At 44.0% G+C, this 19,847-nt stretch overlaps 1 protein-coding gene across 1 annotated transcript in view; it reads right to left on the bottom strand.

Moving 5' to 3' along the window:
• Nucleotides 1-12,912: 12,912 nt before the first annotated feature.
• SV2C (synaptic vesicle glycoprotein 2C) overlaps nt 12,913-19,847 on the bottom strand; it is a gene marked incomplete at both ends in the record, with an annotated part of 160,975 nt that continues 154,040 nt past the window's right edge. Inside the window, one exon of the mRNA XM_080696350.1 lies at nt 12,913-13,096. Coding sequence (XP_080552476.1) covers nt 12,913-13,096 — 184 coding nt within the window. The remainder of the gene's footprint in view (nt 13,097-19,847) is intronic.

The raw sequence follows: 19,847 nt of genomic DNA, 5'->3' as shown, positions 1-19,847 counted from the left end.
GACCCTGTTTCCAAATTAAAAATTTTAAAAAGAAGGTGGAGAGGGTGGAGGGTTAGCACTATAACTTGGAAGTAGAACGACCCTGGGTTTAATCCCCAGTTACCTCCAAAAAAGGAAATTGTGGGGACCTCTTTTCATACTATAATAGCTATTTTGTGCTTATATTTTTGCATTAAAATTTGTTTTCACTGCTGGGAATGGAACTCAGAGCCTCATGCAAACACTCTACCACTAAGCTATAACCCCAGAGCCTATATCATTTTTCCTAAAAAGGACCTTCTCCCCACCTGAAAACCTGGAATGGAGGCTGCTTAATGCCTGCTCCTAGTAACAAGAATACTGTCTCCACCTCTGAAGTTCAACAGTCCTTAGTGTGGACAGAGAAACAGGGCCGTGTGTGTGTGTGTGTGTGTGTGTGTGTGTGTGTGTGTGTGTGTGTGTTACTAGGGATGGAAAGCAGGGGCATTCTACCTCTGAGCTACATCCCTAATTCGTTTTTATTTTGAAACAGGGTCTCACTAAGTTGTATAGGGCCTAAGTTGCTGAGGCTGGCCACGGGGCTTTGGGGTCTGCAGAAGCTCTTCAGAACTTTGGAAACCGCAGATGTCCTCTGAAGAGGGGTGACAGCCCAGCAAAGCTCCTGGAGAGAGTGTGACCAGCAGCCTGCAGTGGGGCAGGATATGCCCAATGTTTTCTAAGACCAAAAGTGGGGGGACAGAGTTGGGCGTGGTGGCACACGCTTATAATCCCAGCATTTAGGAGGCTGAGACTGGCGGTTCGAGGACAGTCTCAGCTATTTAGTGAGGCCCTTTGCAACTCACTGAGACCCTGTTTCAAAATAAAGAATAAAAAATAGGGCTGAGGGTGTCGCTCAGAGGTAGAATGCCTCTGGGTTCTATACCCAGTAGTGAAAAAAACAAAAAACAAAAAAACCCACCTCATTCCAGCTGAAAAGTGGGGAGACAGTTTTGTAATGTTTGATAGCTTTTCTCACAGCCTCACCCAAATCTCAATTTGCTTATGAGATTTACTTGGAAATTTCAGCCCCAGGGTGCAGTGGGGAGGGAGTAGGACTGCTGCTCCTATGGCCTCTTTTGCCTCCTTGTTGGCTTTTTATTTTATTATTGTCGTTTTATTTTTGGTTCTGGGGAATGAACTCAAAGTATTTCTACCTCCAAAGTAAAAAAGAAAAAGTCCCCCAGGACTTTTTTTTTTTTGAAACAGAGTCTCATTAAGTTACTAACGTTGGCCTTGAACCTGCAATCTATTGGTCTAGGCTGCCCAAGTACTGGGATAACAGGTGTGCACCACCATTGCCTCTGAGCACAGTTTGCAGAGGTAAGACTGAAGGCAGGTGGCTACAGATGTACTTAGAGTGCTGGATTCAGAGCTGGAGTCAGCTGTGACCTCTGTGACCCCAGGCCACCCAGCCTCCTTGGTTCTGATCCCAGGAAATTCCCACAGGTATGGGATTAGAGTATGGCTTTTCTTCAAGAACTTGTCTACATTTGTGGTTTTTACTTCTCCACCTGCTGTTTGGACTGCAAATTACAGGAGATGATCAAGCATTTGTTCTTTGCACAGCAGGTGACATCTTACCCGAACTCTTGGCTCCTCTTGCAGCTAGCAGGGCGCAAGCTGGTCACTGTCTTAGAGGAAGCTTCCCAGGTGCTGTTTTGCTCAAAGACTGTGGTGGAAAGAGGGGAATGCTGCATCTACCACTCCAGGATTAAAGAAAATTATTTTATAGAGACTGTGGTCTCCTTTGGAATTCTAATGAGCAGAAAGAGGCAAGCAGCCATTGAGCTAAGAGCAGCCCAAGACAGGCCTCGCAGCCTGGCCTGCCTGCCCTGGGGTCAGCCCAGAGTTACCTGTTTCTGGTTTACGAGTGCAAGGCCTAAGAGATACTCCTAAATCTTATTTTCACCTCTGGATGAACAGCATGTACAAGGGTAAATATATACACACAGCCCATGTCACCCTCCTGTGTGTATACAGGTACATTCAGTCATCTTCTATACACATATACACCAAAAATTCTATATGCAGTATACATATGTAACAAGATAAATAAATAGCATTTAGGATATCATTATGGGATGAATTGTGTTTTCCCTGAATTCACATGTTGAAGTCATCATAATCCCCAGGGTCTCGGAATGTGGCTATACTTGAAATAAGGTCTTTAAGTAGGTAATTGAGTGAGAGGGAGGTCATATGGTCAGCCCTAGTCCAATCTGACTGGTGTTCTTATTAGAGGCAACCAGGACCCAAACATGCATAGAGGGAAGACTGAGGAGCAAGACAACCGTGGTCAAGCTGAGGAGACACCAACAGTGCCGAACTTCTCGCTGGGACTTTGGCTGATCAAGCCATCCAGACTGTAGTAATTCTTTACGGCAGACCTAGCAGACTAATACAAATAATGTTAGCAGCTTCATTGCATCAGTCATTAGTGAGTAGGAAAGATACACCTTCAAGCTCCATGTTGCCATCCATGCTGATGGCTAGGAATTGCACATTGGGGGTTTTGCAGCCAGTGGCCAGGCTAGGTCTATGGATGATTCCCTTGTGGCTGGTGAGTTCCTGTGCTTGCCATCATCCCTGATACTGTTGGGGTTTGTTTGTTCGTTCCTTCCTTCCTCCCTCCCTCTCTCCTTCCTTCCTTCTTTGCACTGGGGATTGAACTCAGGGCATTCTATCTCTGTCTCTTAGCTACAACATCAGCCCTAGTTTTTATTTTGGCACAGGGTCTAAGTTGCTGAGGCTGTCCTTGAACCTGGACTCTTTTTGTCTCAGCCTTCACAGATGTGCTCCACTATACCCAGCTTGACAGTAGCTTTTGCAAATATGGAATAAGGCCCAAATCTAGAGGGTGAGGGATAGAGAAAGGGGTTAAGACCTGCATGGGGTGAAAGAACCCTGAATGAGTAAAGGGGAAATGAGGTTTCTATAGCAACAAGGGAAAACCTGGCCTTGGGGGAGAGAACCTGGGAGAAGTGAGAGCAGGTCCCAGGAGAAGGAAGCCTGCAGAGGGGAGTGAGTGCACAGCTTCTAGGGTGTTGCTAGTCACAAGGACTCTCAGCGATGATGGGATGTTCTGTATCTGTACTGTTTGATATGGCAGCCATGAGTCACGTGTAGCAACTGCGAACCTGAGACAAGGCTCAGGGTGATGGAGGAGCTGAATCTTGACTTCATGTCAGCTGTGTGTGTGTGTGTGTGTGTGTGTGTGTGTGTGTGTGTGTGCACGTGTGTATGGTATTGGAGGATTGAACCCAGGAGCATACTACCTCTGAGCTATATTTTATAAATAGCCAAGTCCTATTTTTATAAATAGCCAAGCCCTATTTTTTATTCTTTATTTTGAAACAGGTCTCACTAAGTTGCAGAGAACCTCACTAAGTTGCTGAGGCTGACTGCAAACCTGCGATCCTCCTGTTACAGCCTCCCAAATACTGGGATAATAAGCATGCACAACCCATAATTCATATGGTGAACCCATAATTCATGTTAGGGATTTTGTTTTTTGGTGTGTTTTTTATTTTTTGTTTTGAAACTGAAGATTGAACCCAGGGGCATTCTACCTCCCCATCTCTTTTTATTTTTTATTTTGAAACAAGGTCTTGCCAAGTTACTGGATGTTGACTTCAAACCTACGATCTTCCTGTCTCAGCTTCCCAAGTACTAGATTACAGGTGTGCTCTACCATGCTTGGCTTCATGTTAGTTATTCAATGTTTAAATATAGATAGCTATAGGTGGCTACTGGATTAGCATGATTCTATGCACATGGCCCACTGTTTCTTGCCTACCCCAAAACTATCTTCCTTCTTACTTGCTCAAAAAAAACCCAATTTTATTCAGACTGTCAGAAATCACTTGCTTTAGGGGAGATAAGCTCCTCTCAAGCACTATGGGAAGTCTAAGCTATATGATAATTATGTTCCTCTTGTTTGTGATTGGTTCAGGAGCAGAAAAATGATTCAAATCCAGCCAATGAGCCATGGGGTGGTCTGCTGGAGGACTCTCAGCATTTGTAATCTTAAAGAGTCATGAAGAGATTATAATCCTTTTTAGATTTTTGTGTAAAGATATGATGCTGAGAGTTGTTGTCACCCTTTCATGCCCCTGAGAGGACAAACGTCATGCTGAAGATTGTTGATCTCTCTCCTTTTTTTTTGGTGGTACTGGGGTTCCTGAAAGCCCTTCTACCTCTGGGCTACACTCCCAGACCCATTTTTTTTAAATATTTTTTTTTAATTTGGAAACAGGGTCTCTTAAGCCAGAGAGGCTGGCTCTGAACCAGCGTGATCCTCCTGTCTCCGCCTCCCAAGCGCAGGGATTACAAGTGTGCGCCACCACGCCCGGCTGATCTCTCTTTGTTTAAAGTGTGTGTGTGTGTGTATGCAAACACATACGTGCACACTGGGGATTGAACCCAGGAATGCTCTACCTCCAAGCAACACCCTCAGCCCTCTTGTCCTATTTTATTTTTTTATTTGGAAACAGGGTCTCGCTAAGTTACAGACAAGTTGCTGAAGCTGGCTTTGAATTTGTGATCCTCCTGTCTCAGCCTCCCAAGTACTAGAATTACAGACATGCACCACCACACCTGACTGAGGATTGCTCATCTCCAAGAAAGAAAGACCTGGATCTTCAGTGGTGCTGCCAATCTATATTGCAACAACCTTAGAATTATCCTGTCTCATTGCTGGTAAAGACATTTGGATCCTCTTTTAAAATGCTGTCAATTTTTTTCTTCTAGAAATAGAAAATAGAGGTTGAAATCTATGTTTCTGTACCCAACATGAAGGCCATCAAATATAGAACCTTTTTTCATTGTTCTTCTCAAAGCAATGATCCCAGCAACCACTACTAATTAATTGGAGTTAATATGTGAGATAGAGATCTGTTTGCTATTTTTGTTCTAGGGCAAAGAACACAAGCATCTGCTTTCCCGCAAGCTCCCCCACAAACATTTTCTTCCCAGTGGTCCTAGCTAACAATTGGAAAGTGTTCCTGTAAAATCAACAACACATTAGTACCCATGACACCAGCCCACAGAAGCAATTCGAACCAACCTCCATCAGAAGAACAAGTTTTCTTCATACCCAAGGATGTAAAAATGTGCTTATTTTTAAAGGGTCGATTCACGCTTAGAAGGGAAGTCAGTCACATGGAAATCTTTATTTTGAATATAATGGAGCAAAAAATGCTCTTTTATTAATCTGATGTACATTAAATATCTTTGTAGCTATTACATGAATGTTAGTTATCTGGCATATAAATGTATACACACTTCCACAGTGGATAGATTTATGCTGGACACGAGCCATCCCACATGGAGCATGCCCTTTCACACGGATATGCACGGCTATCTCAGGATATTTGTGAAAACACACTTGGTCCAACACTTTGGCAATCAGAGATCAGACACAGAGGAGCATACCAGAAAGATGAGTTCACAGCAGTATTAGCTGTGCTTAAGATGAAAACTCCAGAAACCTGAAATGGAATTTACTGGGGTATACACATGCAGCACATATATACAGTACAGTAGGAGCAAGACACGCACAGCAGGAGAGCTTACAGAGCATTACAGAGAGAAAAGAACACAGAGCAAAACGTCCATACGCCAAAACCAAGGGCAGGACCACTGCCAAGAGCTCACTGCAAAAGAGTGGACCGTAGGGTTAGCAAGTGTCCAAAATGGAAGGGCCCCTCAAAGAAACTCTTCTGGGACTTCGTGATAACTGGATATTAACAGAGTGGCCTGGGTCAGGGGCAAGATACACAGCCACATTTTGAAAAGTACCTATCCCAAAAGAACATTTAAAAAAAAACTGATTTAGGCCATGGATTCAGTACAATAAATATGTGAGAATCATAGTGAAAATGGAATTATCCAATCCATCGAGTTCTCTCTGGACAGGCCTGGTGAACGTCAAAGGCAAGAACGGAGTTTCCCCCTTGGATAACTACTTCAAACTAGTTTGTTTTTATTTGTACAGCTGAAATAGCCAATTTACTATACACTCTCCCTGAAGGAACAACACCCCCAAAAAGCAGGATTCCCTGCACTGTGGAACTTATTCTGAGTCAACCGGCACAAATCCAGAGAGAACTGCTGTGTATACCGGCGCGAGGTCAAGCTCAAGTCCCAGTGGCCTGGGTCTCTGAGGTGGACAGTCAAGTATTCTTTGGGGCTTTAGACAGATATCTATTTGCTGGCAAAGGGTTGACAACCTCCAGGAGAATAGGGTAAGAGGAGTCTGATATGTAGTATTTATCCATTCCTGTGATATAAATATTCCCAGCCAGGCTGATCTCAGGCTTTAAACATAAATGTGACTGAGCCCAGCCTTGGGAATCTGTGCCCAGTGGTATTCCATTACACAGCACTCCATACAAATGTAATAGGCATATATTTCCTCAAGGGCATACTTAATAGCAAAATATGTAGAATGTGTTAACTTTGTTTTTACATGTAACTTGTTTAACTATGATGAACTTTTAATAATGGCTGTTTCTGAATTGGCTCTCGAAATTCCTGAAAATATCAACACCTGGCTCTGCTGAACTGTTTTGAGCCTGTTTCAGCCTGTCACTGGCATTGGATGACTTTAGCCCCTGGGAGCGGGCTGGCTAGTCTCTCTCCAGGTACCTGAAAACTGCTTAGGTACTCTGCAGCCCTGCTGCTGGGGGTGGTCGCTGGCTTGGTGATAAATCTTGTCTGAGTCTGAGCCAAGAGCCCACAGTTGCTTTCTATTCTTTCTGGTTCTGGGCACTCTTGGCTCAAAGAGAAACACGCATATGGTAGGGCGGGCAGAGAGGGGCAACCTCTGGAATTTCAGCATTGAGATTTAAATGAAAGGTACCCAGTCTACAGTACCAAATGGGGCCTGCTGCAGACCTGGAGAGGCAGGGCACCGTCTACCTCCCATGTCAATGGATCCTGCATACCTGGCTGGAAGATGTCCTCATCTAGCAAGAATCAAAGGCTGAGCTGTCAGACTTCTGTCCCAGAGATGGGCCACTCTGATTGCCCGCCCTCTGTGCTCATCCTTTATCAGGGTAAAGGGTTGGGAAAGCAGGTGGCAATCTAGCCCTGGTCAGGAAGCTGTGTAGAGGCAACAGCCTACTGCTCACCACCTGCCAGCTGGACATGCCTGTTTCCCAAGCTCTCCATCCTTTGCCCCTCCATGACAGGCATGGATGGACATATCCATCAGTTCCAAGTGCCCTGGGAAAGGTTGCCCTTGTTTTTGAACACTTAGAGATGGCAAGAGGAGAGAAAGAAGAAAGGAAAAAAGAAAATAAGAGAATATTGTTGCCTAGAGGGTAGAATTGGTGAACAAAAAGGCAATTGGGGCTTTCAGAGGGTCACTGACAACATCCTTTCTGAGCCCCGCCTCCCCTCCGGCGTCAATGGTTCCTCGGTAGCCTCAAGATGTGTCTCAACAACTATGCACTGATTTTAAAGTGAAACCTGAAAGTGCCCCTGCCACTGGCTGTCAGAACTTGTTTTCTGGGTGGCTGACTTGTGGAGGCTCGAGAGGGGAAAGTTGCTCTAGGATGCCTGCACAGACAGTTTGACTGGGTCACAAATCTTCAGCATTAGAAAGGAAACACTCTGGGAGGCAGAGGCCCAGGGAGCAGCTGTCAGCTGCCAGGGATTGCTGACTGGGCTCTGGAGAGAAAGCTCCAGCCTGCTTAAGAACAGACTTCCCAGCTCTGGTTTGTAGTTTCAGGCCCCGAAAAGAATTCCTTGGAAGAAAGTAGGACTTTAAAATGAGCACATCTAGGAAGATGGGGCTATATTTGCCTCCGACTCTTTTCCTTGAGTGGTATCTTAGTGCAATTTCCTGCTGAAGACATTTAAAGACATAGCATGAGCTGGGTGTGGTGGTGCATGCTTATAATCCCAGCATTTGGGAGGCTGAGACAGGAGGATCTGGGTTTGTGGATAGCCTCAGCTACTTAGTGAGGCCCTTTGAAATTCAGTGAGACTCTGCTTCAGAATAAAGAGTAAAAAATAGGACCGGGGGTGTAGCTCAGAGGTAGAATGCCCCTGGGTTCCATCCCCAGTACCAAAAAAAGAAAATAATAATAATAAATAGAAGATGGCATATGTGTGCTTCTATTTTTCTCATTTTCCTAGTATTGGTTAGTAGATCCTTCCACAAAGGCCAGCCAATCAAGAGCTCATCAAAGGTAATCCTAATTACTGTATACCTCTTTGCTACCCACTAGAGGTTCTTGTTTTAAATTTGGAAAAATACCACTTTATGTTATGGGGAGAAGATGTGGCTCATCGTGTAATAAATAGGGTATGGTCAATATGAAACTATTTTCTCTTTCATTCCCCATTTTCCCTACTCTCATTTAAATCCTGCAGAGGGTTTATTAAAGGCACCCAATGCAGTTCTCAGTACCTACCACATGGGAAGTGCTCAATAAATATTTATTGACATGCATATGAAATGACCATGCTCTGCCCAGCTCTCTCCTCCATCCAGACCTGGCAGCCTGAGTCAAGAGCCCACACCTACCCACCAACTGTATCCTTGTAACTGGGATTATGAAGCTGCATCTGGGTACTGTCTGAGAAAGATGGAAGGAGGCCCTGCATGGCTCTGTGTCTAGTCAGTGAGAGACTATGGATGGGGAAATGGTCAGCATTCAGGCCTTTAGAAGACCCGTACCTGGACAATGGCCATCGTATACCTGAAACAAGGAAGGGACACATGTCACTTCTAGGAGGCGATGACCATTTTCTTTTATCTCCATTTCATGGATTATAAGAGAAACTTTACCCAAAATATATATTTTGCTCAGCAGGTACAAAAACTATAAAGTGCCCCAATGTGTTGACTTTATTTTGTTGCCACAAAATGACTAGTGTTTTTGTAGGTTTGGTAGCTAGGCTAAGTTTGGCACAGTTTGGCATGATATGAGAGTTAAAGAGAAACTTAATATCCAGTCAATATGACCCTGAGTGACAATTGCCCATTGTCTAGGATTTCAGGTAAAGGCCAAATTTAGACATTTCAGAGACTTTCATGCATGAACAGGTAAGGTGTCTTACTGAAGAAATAGGATAAAGGCCATTTTGATATTAAACAGAAAAAATTGGAGAATATCATATTCTATTTTGGTTGGCAGAAGCAATCAGAAACGAGTCCCCTGGAATGCTGTGGAAATGATCCCAGAGTTTAAAATGTCTTTCTCTTCTCTTCCCTTCTCTTCTCTTCTCTTCTCTTTCCCATAGAGACATTCTACTTTTGGGCTATACCCCCAGACCTTTTTTAAAAAAAAAAATTTAAAACAGGGTCTTGTTAAATTACTGAGGGTCTCATTAAGTTGTTGAAGCTGGTCTGGAACCTGCATTCCTTCTGTCTCAGCTTCCCAAGTGCTAGGACTTAGATGTGAGTCACTGTACCAGGTTTGCCTTGTTCTCTTCACAGGAACCTTATCAAGGATATCTGGGACTCACCCTCTGTCACCACATCTCTGAAAAAATAGCTAAGGAGTTTTGAGTGAGCTCTGATTTGGTGAGATTTGAAATAAAGGCATATTTGCCAACTTATGTAGAATCATTGGGCAACTATGTTTTTGCTGGCCTAGGTTTACTTAAAGCCTTGTTTCAAAATGACAATGGCTTCCAGGGCTGTCCTGTGGGTGTGAGATGGGCCAGACAGCAGGACTGAATGTGGCTTGGTGCTTAGGACCCAATACCTGGCATGTAATATGGTACAGCATTCACAATTCCAGGCAGCTGGACAGAGAAGATTCAGCAGTAATAATAGGTCTCAGGAGCATTCTGGATTGATTCCAAACAGCCATGAAGGTAATTATAGTTAGGAAAAAAGTTGGAAATAGAGGCAAAGTGGGACTGTTTCTTGAGATTTTTGTTTTGCACCAACTTTCCTTTTCCTTTTTTTTTTTCTTTCTTTTTTTTTTTTTTTTTTGGTAATGGGAATTGAACCCAGAAGCATTCTACCTCTGGGCTATACCCTTAGCCTTTTTACAAAATATTTTATTTATTTATTTTTTTAAACAGGCTCTTGCTAAATTTCTGAGGCTGGCCTTGCACCTATGATCCTCCTGTCTCAGCTTCCCAAGTACTGGGATTATAGGTGTGCACTACCATGCCCGGCTCATAGCTGTATCTTAATCTCCGGCTAAATCCTGAAGGGGATTTAAGCCAAGCAGGCCAAACAACATACTTTGAAAACAACTTGAGCTCTCTCGTGGACAGTACAGGTGATGAACAATGGGAGGGAGGTGGAGAAGAGCACACAAATTCCAACAGGTGGTGACCAAGAAGGTTTGTGACCACAGACTGTCCAGGAGATTAGAAGAGATCCCTCTTGGGCCACCTGTGAGGCTTGGATTAAATGAAGGGAAGGCCCAGAATGGCAGGTCTCATGAAGTGGGTTCTACTGGCTTATCCCACGCTCATCCAGACTAGGGTTCAAGTGAAATTCTGAGTAATTGTGCCCTACAGCTGAGGTGAAAGTTTATGCATTTAAACCTTCCAACAGATACTACTGAAAATAATCCAATAAGCCAAGTTGACTATCATAGAAAACGAGAGATAGTGACAGTCATGCACATTTTGACTTTTCTTTTGGATGGGCGGATGGAGATTCTCATCTTACTTTTGTAGAAATTTCTGCTCATGCCACATTCAGCTAGGAGAATGATCAGGTCCTCAAATATGTCTTTTTTTCCCCAGTGCTGAGGATTAAACCCAGGGCCTCCCACACACTAAGTAAGTTCTCTGTCACTGAGCTACATCCTCAGTCCAGTGTGTCTTTTTGACAGAAGACAAAGGAATAGACAGGTGGGGAAATTAGTATATAAGGAAAAAATAATACATAGGGTACTTTCTTGGTTGTTCTTAACTGTGGTATTTGTTTCCTAATAATATGGCAGGAGGCAGAAGTAAGGATAAGTTCTGTTTCGTTCTCTGCTACATGGGTATTTTTTAAATCAATCATGTCAAGCCTTTGTTTTTCCTTCTTCCTGCCACTTTTGCAGATTTTGGTTGAGTTTTCCTGACGCTCTGGCCCTGAGCACATATACATCCCCTGGGAGCCCACCCTCTTCCTGTCCTTCTCCCCATCCCCCCATGCCAGGCTGACTCCTCTGCCCGACCTGAATTACTGGGGAGGGGTGGGGCAGTGGATTAATGGCTTATGCTAGTGAAAGACACTTTCACAGACTTTGAGCTCCTGGAGGGATCATTAGGAGTGGAAAGGTTGGCAGAGGGGCCTCCGGGGGTGTTAGGACATCTCTGAATGCAATGGGTAGTGAAAACAAAAGCTGGTCCTTGTCCTTCCCAGAGGCCCCAGGGACAGGGACGGGCTCTCAGGAAAATGCCTATAAGTAATAAGGATCACCTTCAACAAGGCAGGGAGTGAAAAACGGAATATTGTTTGAATATGGGATTTATTCCTGGCTCCTAGTCAGGAGTTGCAAATCTATAAGGAGGCTTCAGATTGCAAGATGTGTACAGAGGAGAGGCATGGGGGAGGGGCAGCCAGGGACTGGAAGGTCATGTAGCTGACAGCTGGCCAGTAGGAATGCCCTGTTGACCTCTTGCTCCCAAGCCCAGGCAAATTCCAGAGGTAAAAGAAGCAGACAAATAGCCGTGCAGAGATGCTAAGCCCCCACCCCCCCTGCCCACCTCCAAGAGTGGAGGTGGGCTCTGACCCTATCTGGAGCAGTGGGCCAGTCCAGGGGGAGCCAGGAGGATGGGACCTGGTGTGGGGCTGCCAGCTAGAAGGCGAATGCCAACTTTCACCAGAGAAGGCTGGGATGAGACCATCCCTCCAAAGAGAGGCACCACTTGGACTTCCAAATGGCCTTAGGTCATTAGGCCTTAGGCCTTTCATCCTAATTTCCAATTTCCAACAGTTTAGTTATCCACTGACAATCTCAAGGCTACAGACATTTGGAGGAATGGCCAGCCAGGTAGGTAGACACAGTTTTTAAGAAGTGGCTTTCTTCCCCTGAATCTGCTATCTGGCAAAGAGGAGGACTTTTAAATGAAGGCAAAAAATATTTCTCTTTCTCTCTCTCTCTCTCTCTCATCTCTGATTTTCAACATTCCAAATGACACCCCACAATTCCAGACACGATTATGGTCCTTTTCCTCACGTTTTTCACAAGTGTAATTGGATTTTCTGTCAGAAATCTGGTGCATGCAGCTCGCTCAGATTTTTGCTGCTAACTGCAAAGCCTTTGTTTTTCTTGTCACCTTAATTGTCTCAGCAGAGAAAGAGCCCCACCCAGCCCTGTTTGGTGCCACATGGTCTTCTTTGAAAGGCCCTGCTGTAACAGCAAGATTTGCTGGGTGTCCTTTTCTAAGTAAACAGGAAATATCACTCTGTTAAAAAAAAAAAAAATCCCTCGCCTCAGCACAAATGCAATTGAATGCCAACTTATATTCCCTGTTAGTGTTGTATTAGGGGCAGGATCCATTTATGTCAGGGTAGTCTTTTTTTTTTTTTTTTTTTTTTTAACTTTCTAAATCCGTCAACAGGCAGAATCCCAGGGAAGCCTGGCTAACTAGGACATTTTAGAAATGAATCCACTGATTTTTTTTTTTTCCCCAGAAAGGGGGGGGGGGCAGTAGCATCACAGTTAGGAAAGATAACAATATATGATGAAAAACAAAACAAGACCAAACAAAAACCCTGTGTGAAATCACATCAAAGCGGCAGAGGCTATGCATCTAAATTTAAAGTCATGGCAAAAGTTTGTGTTCTGATACTTGACCACCTTTCTATATCTGAAAAAATCACAAGCCTTAGGTCAGTTAGGAGAACTGACCCAGGCAGGAGAAATAAATACACAAGATGGCTTTCTTTTTTTTTTTTTTTTTTTGTCCCCCTCCATATCACATCAGAACCTGGGTTCGTGTGTCCGGCAGGCGCAGCCCCACGAGTCCTCCACACACGAGCACCGTAGAGGCCAGCAGGATGGGAATTGCTTTGGTGATACCAACCAGGGAGCCGAATATTAAGTTTCCCAGGACGGCTGCTGCTTTGCACAGAGCGTTCAAGAAGCCAAAGCCTGTTGCCCTGCAGAGAAAAGAAACACGGACAAAGATGAGAAAATGACCGCAGCATTAGCAGCACTTTGAAAGCAGTACTTTTCAGTGGTCTTTAAAGAGGTTGTGTTGTCAGTCATTGGAGCAAATATTTAAATGCTCGTTAGCAAATCTGGGCTTCCAGAGGGCCAGCTGTTTGTATTGTTCCTTCAGCCTTCTGTTGACTTTATCACCTCTATTGATTCTTCTGACCATAGGTTTCAATTTATCATGGACTACAAGAGAAAGGGAATTTCAGGGGAGGAGTCTCCTCTCTCTTGGACCAATGGTACTGGAAGAAAAGGTCTCTTCAAGTAAAAACCGGCCTTAGCCCATCCAAGCCTTTCTCTGAAGAAACAGGCGGGCAGGAGCCCAGTCAGTTCCACAGAGAGGCAGCTGACCTCTGCTCAGTGTGGAGCTGGGTCCCTGTGGCCCGGGCGAGGTGGGAGAGGTGGGATGGGGACTCCAGCAGGCTCTCATCTCTTCACCAAAGTGACCTACTATTCTGTTTCGTGAATACCCGTAATTTCAGAAGCATCTATCTTTAAAGAAAAACTTAAATTTCATTCTAGAATAAGTGTCTGACAATATGTTTCTTTTGATTTCTTTTTACCCCTATTTCTTCCTCTGGCTGAGTCTATGTGTTAGGTTTTATTTTTTTATTTTTATTTATTTTTATTTATTTATTTATTTTGGTGGTACTGGGGTTCCTGGAAGCCCTTCTACCTTCTACCTCCGGGCTACACTCCCAGATCTATTTTTACATTTTTATTTGGAAACAGGGTCTCCTAAGCCAGCGCGCACGGCTGGCTTCGAACCTGCGCGATCCTCCTGTCTCTGCCTCCCAAGTGTGGGGATTACAAGCGTGCGCCACCACGCCCGGCTATGTGTTAGGCTTTAAATAATTAAAGCCCATGGATGGGATGATAGGGTTGCATCCTCATCTTTCAGGTACCATGGAGCTAAACTACCAAGTTTTCTTTAGTAATCACTCATTTCTTTCCTTCCCTTCTCCTTCCTCCCTTCCTTCATTCCTTCCTGCCTTTCTTTCTTTCTTCCTTCTTTTTGGTACTAGGGACTGAATTCAGAGATACTTTACTACTGGGCTATATCTCTAGCCCTCTTCATGTTGAGACAGGGTCTAAGTTACCCAGGCTGGCCTTGATCCTCTGGACTTGGCCTCCAGAGTTACTAGAGTTACAGGCTTGCCTCAGAGTCACTGCCCTGGGCTCTTTCCTCGTGTTCTGGTAGCAAGTAGAAACTGAAACTGAACACTGGTTTAGCATCCCTCATCTGAAATGCGAGAGGCCAGGAGTGTTTTCTAACCACACTTCTCCTCACACTGTTCCTAGTGAGGTTCTCTACAATGTGTGAACTCTCAAAGCCCCAGAGGTGCATTATGGTTACTATCCTCCCACCCCCTATCTACACCATTAGAAAGACATCGAGGCTTCTCCCTGAGCTGCAGAAGCAGCTTCAACGAGTTCCCTGGTTAAAACATATCTAATAAACGTCAGTGAGCACAGGGTTTCTCCTCAGCTAAGACACATAGAAAACAGAGTAAGCGGCACTCGAAGGTGGCAAAATTGCTGATTGTTTGGAACGAGGAAGGAGTGAAATGAAATCTGTGATGGAAAGAAGGAACTTCTTGGAGAGGAGGTAAGCAATTTTGTAATCTTTTTTTTGTGGTACCCAGGGGGCATTCTCTCTCAGAGCTACACCCCAGCCCCATTTTATTTTATTTGTTACTTTTGAAACAGGGTGCCATTAAGTTGCTGAGGGCCTCAACGAGTTGCTTAGGCTGGCTTCGAATTGGTGATCTTTCTGTCTCAGCCTCCCAAGTACTGAGATTATAAGCATGTACCACTACACCCAACTTCTTTTCTTAAAAAAAGAGACTAGTAATACTAATAACCACCAAAAAAGAGGAGATTTAATATACTTTTAACTATTTTTAAGCAAAATGCTGGATAGAGGCTGTGTTGGGTATCAAAGAGAACCAAAGTATAACGATATCCTCACCACCTCTCCTACAACTATGAAGAAGATACTATGAGGCTGAAATGCTTTCCTTCTTTTCTTTCTTTCTTTCTTTCTTTCTTTCTTTCTTTCTTTCTCTTTTTCTCTCTCTCTCTTTCTTGCTTTATTTCTTAACTAATAGACTTTTGGGGCATCTTTGGGTTTACAAAAAATAAAAGTTGGGTGAAAAGTAGAGTTTCCATATGCTCCAGTTTCCCCTATTAATGTCATTTATTAAAATTGATGAGCCAATACTGATAAATTTCCACTAACTGAAGTTTACGGTTAATATTAGGGGTCACTTTTGGTGATGTACATTTTGTGAGCTTTGACACATCTATAATGAAACATGTTCACCATTTTAACATCACACAGAATAATAGTTTCACTGAGCCCTAAACATCTCCTGTGTTCCACCTATTCATGCTTTCCTCCCCCAAACCCTCGGCAACCACTGTCCTTTTTATTGTCTTCACCGTTTCACCTTTTTCAGAATGCCATTTAGTTGAGGTCATACAGTATGTACCTCTTTCAGACTGGTGTCTTTCACTTTTTAAAAATATTTTTAAGTTTCTAGATTCTAGAGCTATAAACTACCAGCTATATCTCATGGTGTTAAGATTAACTGTATCCTTCTAGGGAAAATGGCTAGTGTGCTTGTCGCTGATAAGAGAAAGGAAAACATTCTGTCATGGAGAGTTCTCTCAGGCTGAAACTGCAGAATGACCCATGTAGGATTCACATCTGGGTTAAAACAACCATGTTTTTTCCAAGCTCTCATATAACTCAAACAGGACATGAATTGCAGGCAGCTATTTCCTTGCATCACTGAAACTGTAACTGAGGAATGGATCTTCCTAAGATTTTTGGGCAGCACTATAGACAAATACATTAGGAGCATCTGGTATCTGAGACTTCTAAAAAAAAGTCCTTATTTCCTAAGAATCTCTGTTTTCATTTCCCAAGCAGAGGCAGGACTTCAGATGAAAACTGTGTGAATGCAAAGCACACAGCCTCCTTAAATTAGGGCTGAACATTCAAGAAAATGTGCCTGCCCTTTCCCCAGATAAGTAAATTATTTCTTCAAACATTTGCATCTGGAAGTTGTGATTGTCAATACATCCGAGGCACAGCTGCATTAGAAAAATCATTCACAAAGCGGCTCTCCCTTGGGGTCATTTGTTTTTAACCACAGTGAAAAGCTTTAGTTCTCCAGTTCTTCCTTCAAGCAAGGGTATTATTTCTGCAGACATGCAAAGTTCAGGTCACCCTGTGCTCATAAAGTCCTCTGAGGGTGAGGTGCTCAGAGCCCGCGGAAGGCTTGGCAGCAGGGGTGCTCTTGGTTCTTTTTTTGTGTGTGTGTGTGGTGGTACTGGGGTTCCTAGAAGCCCTTCTACCTCCAGGCTACACTCCCAGACCTATTTTATATTTTTATTTGGAAACAGGTTTCTTTTAAGCCAGCGCAGCTGGCTTCGAACCTACGCGATCTTCCTGTCTCCACCTCCCAAGCGCTGGGATTACAAGCGTGCGCCACCACGCCCGGCGTTCTTTTTCAGACTAAAGACGCCTTCTTATCCTCACTTGCCCAATAAGCACCAAGAGGAATAAAAGTGCTATTTTCTTTCTATATGCTCCATATTCTGTTCCTCATCTTTCTAGCTATGGTCCTTGGTTCTGAACTATTACCCAACCTACTTATTTTCTTGTTTTTCTTTTTTGTTTTTTCTTCAGATGGAGTCTCACTACGTTGCCCAGGCTGAGATCAAACCCATGATCTGCCTAAGTCAGCCTCTCAAGTTGCTGGGATTACAGGCATGCTCCACCATGCCCAGCTTTCCATTTTTAAAATTTAAGTTCTTAAGCAGTACCCACCACTGCCGCTGCCCCCGCTCCCCACCTCATCGAGGGGGCTCCCCATCCCATAGGACCCTCACCTGCTGATGTGTGGAGCTGGTGTGACTAATCACCGAGGCTTAGCTGATATGGGATGTGGCTACCCAAGTGTCCCCTCCCTGAGGCTAGATGGTGGCTTCCTCTTTGGGGACATCCTGATTTAGGAAATTCTAGTTTCAGTTGTTTTATGTTTTAATTGGAGGTTGAGAAATGGAAACTGCTGGACAGATAGAGTGAGGACAGCATTGTTTGCACATCCAACCTCTCTCTCTCTTTTTGCGGGTCTGGGGATGGAACCCAGGGGCATTTGACCTCCGAGCTACACCCTCTGCCCTGTTTTTTATTCTTTATTTTGAAACAGGGTCTAAGTTGCGGAGGGCCTAAGTAGCTGAGGCTGTCTGCGAACCGCGATCCTCTAGTCTCAGCCTCTGGGATTACAAGCGTGTGCCACCACGCCTGGCTTCTCTTTTTCTGATAATAGTGCCAGCAGTGAGTTTTTTTGGTTTTGTTTTATTTGGGTTTTTTGCTTTTGGGAAGAAGAAAGGGACACTGAATAATGGAGTCACTAAGGACCATGCCTGGCACATGGAAAGCACCATGTGAGTATTTGCCGCTGCTTTGAATGTTGGCTGGATATCTATCTGCTCCATCAACTGATGAAAGTATGAAGAGAAAATTAAACGCTACATTTTGGATAGGCTTGAAATGGTGTAGATACAGGCTCAAATCCAATAATTGCACCCTTGTTAAAGGGTAAAATAGAAGCATCCTCTTTAGCCTACACTTTTAGAAAGGAGTTTTTTCTTTTTTTTTCTTTCTTTCTGGGCACTGTAGTCAACTCATTGGCAGAAGTTATGAAAGGAATACTCAGGACTGATCATGGGGCCTTTTTGAAAGTACAGGCAGTCCTTAAATCAAAAGATTCATCTGGAAGTTGGTTATTTGAAACACAGAGTGAATTCATTTATCACACAGAAACAATACTACAAATGAAGGCTAGGTGCCCAAAGTTAACCTAAAAGAGCTATTTTAACCCTGAATCCATCTGAGCTGTTAAATAATACTAAGAACACGAGATGCCTCCTGAATATTTAATCAACAAATTTGTCCTCAGTATACTCATATTTTACACATTTTCCTATGCATTTATTCATTTAATAATCATTTTTAAGTAGCTATTATGTGCCAAGCACTGTACTAGACACCAGCAATCCCCAAACTTAAAAGATGAAACCCCGACTTGTACTAAGACAGATGAGAAGAGAACATGACAACACCCCAAATATAATGATAAAGATGTCTACAGAGTGTTATGGGGCACCTAGATGGGGGGTCACCTCAGATGGGGAGGCACAGTCGAGGGAAGGCTTCTCAAGATGTATGAAAATAAAATGTGTCTTAAAGGAACAGTAGGGAGCCGAGCTTAGTGGCACACAGTAATCCAGCATTCGGGAGGTGGAGACCGGAGGATCGCCTGTTCACAGACAGCCTCCACTACTTATTGAGGCCCTTCGCAACTCAGTGAGACCCTGTTTCAAAAAATAAAAAGACTAAAAAATAGGGCTAGGGGTGTAGCTTGGAGGTATAATGCCCCTGGGTTCCATCTCCAGTACCAAAAAGAAAAAAGAAACAGTAAGAGCACACCTGGTGAAAGAAGGACTGATTGAGAATAGAATACATTTCAGGCCGGGCGTGGTGGCGCACGCTTGTAATCCCCGTGCTTGGGAGGCTGAGACAGGAGGATCGCACAGGTTCACAGCCAGCCTCAGCTACTTAGTGAGGCTCTCAGCAACTTAGTGAGACCCTGTTTCCAATAAAGTATAAAATAGGTCTGGGAGTATAGCCTGGAGGTAGAAAAGCCCCTGGGTTCCACCCCCAGTACCAGACACACACACACACACACACACACACACACACACACACACAGAGAGAGAGAGAGAGAGAGAGAGAGAGAGAGAGAGAGAGAATATAGAATAGAATAGAATAGAATAGAATAGAATAGAATAGAATAGAATAGAATAGAATAGAATACATTTCCCCATCTTATCTCGTGATACTTGCTCTGGTCTGCCTTAGACCCCCTGCAAAGGCTGCTTCTTCTTTCCTGTGTCATACTGGGGATTGAACCTAGAGGAACTCTAGCACTGAGCTACATCCCCAGCCCTTTTTATTTTGAGACAAGATCTCCCTAAGTTGCCCAGATGGCCTCAAACCTGTGATCCTCCTGTTCCAGCCTCCAAGTAGATTTTAGGTATATACCACTGTGCCTACCTCCAACAGCTTCTCGAGCACAGAAGGCTTACCTCTCCAGCCCAAAGAGGCTCTGATTCTCATGCATCTGTTATCAACCTGGGGTTGGGATGGAAGTGTGCTAACAGAGGAGTGTGGACCTGTGTATGAAGGTGACCTGCAGCCTGGCTTGAGGGCTCAGTCTCAAGTGACTTTTAAAAGCAATGTGGCTATGCCCAGAGAGATTCTACCCATTGCTCTACTGGGGGCCTAGACGTTGGTGTTTTATTAGCAGTTCCAAATGAGTTAAAGGTGTATCCATGGCTGAGAACCTTGTTAGCTTCCCAGAGACATATGCATGGTGTGTGTGTGTGTGTGTGTGTGTGTGTGTGTGTGTGTGTGTATTGGTACTAGGGTCTGAACCCAGGGTACATTCTACCTCTGAACTGCACACCCAGCCCTATTTTACTTTTATTTTAAAACAGGGGTCTCACTAGACTATGGAGAGTCTCATTACTTACTGAGGCCGTCCTTAGACCTGTAATCCTCCTGTCTCAGCCTTCCAGGTACTAGGATTATAGGTGTGTGCCACTACACCAAAA

Source organism: Muscardinus avellanarius, assembly GCF_963383645.1.
Source record: "Muscardinus avellanarius genome assembly, chromosome: 1".
NCBI lineage: Eukaryota > Metazoa > Chordata > Mammalia > Rodentia > Gliridae > Muscardinus > Muscardinus avellanarius.
This window is presented reverse-complemented; position numbering and strand designations above follow the sequence as displayed.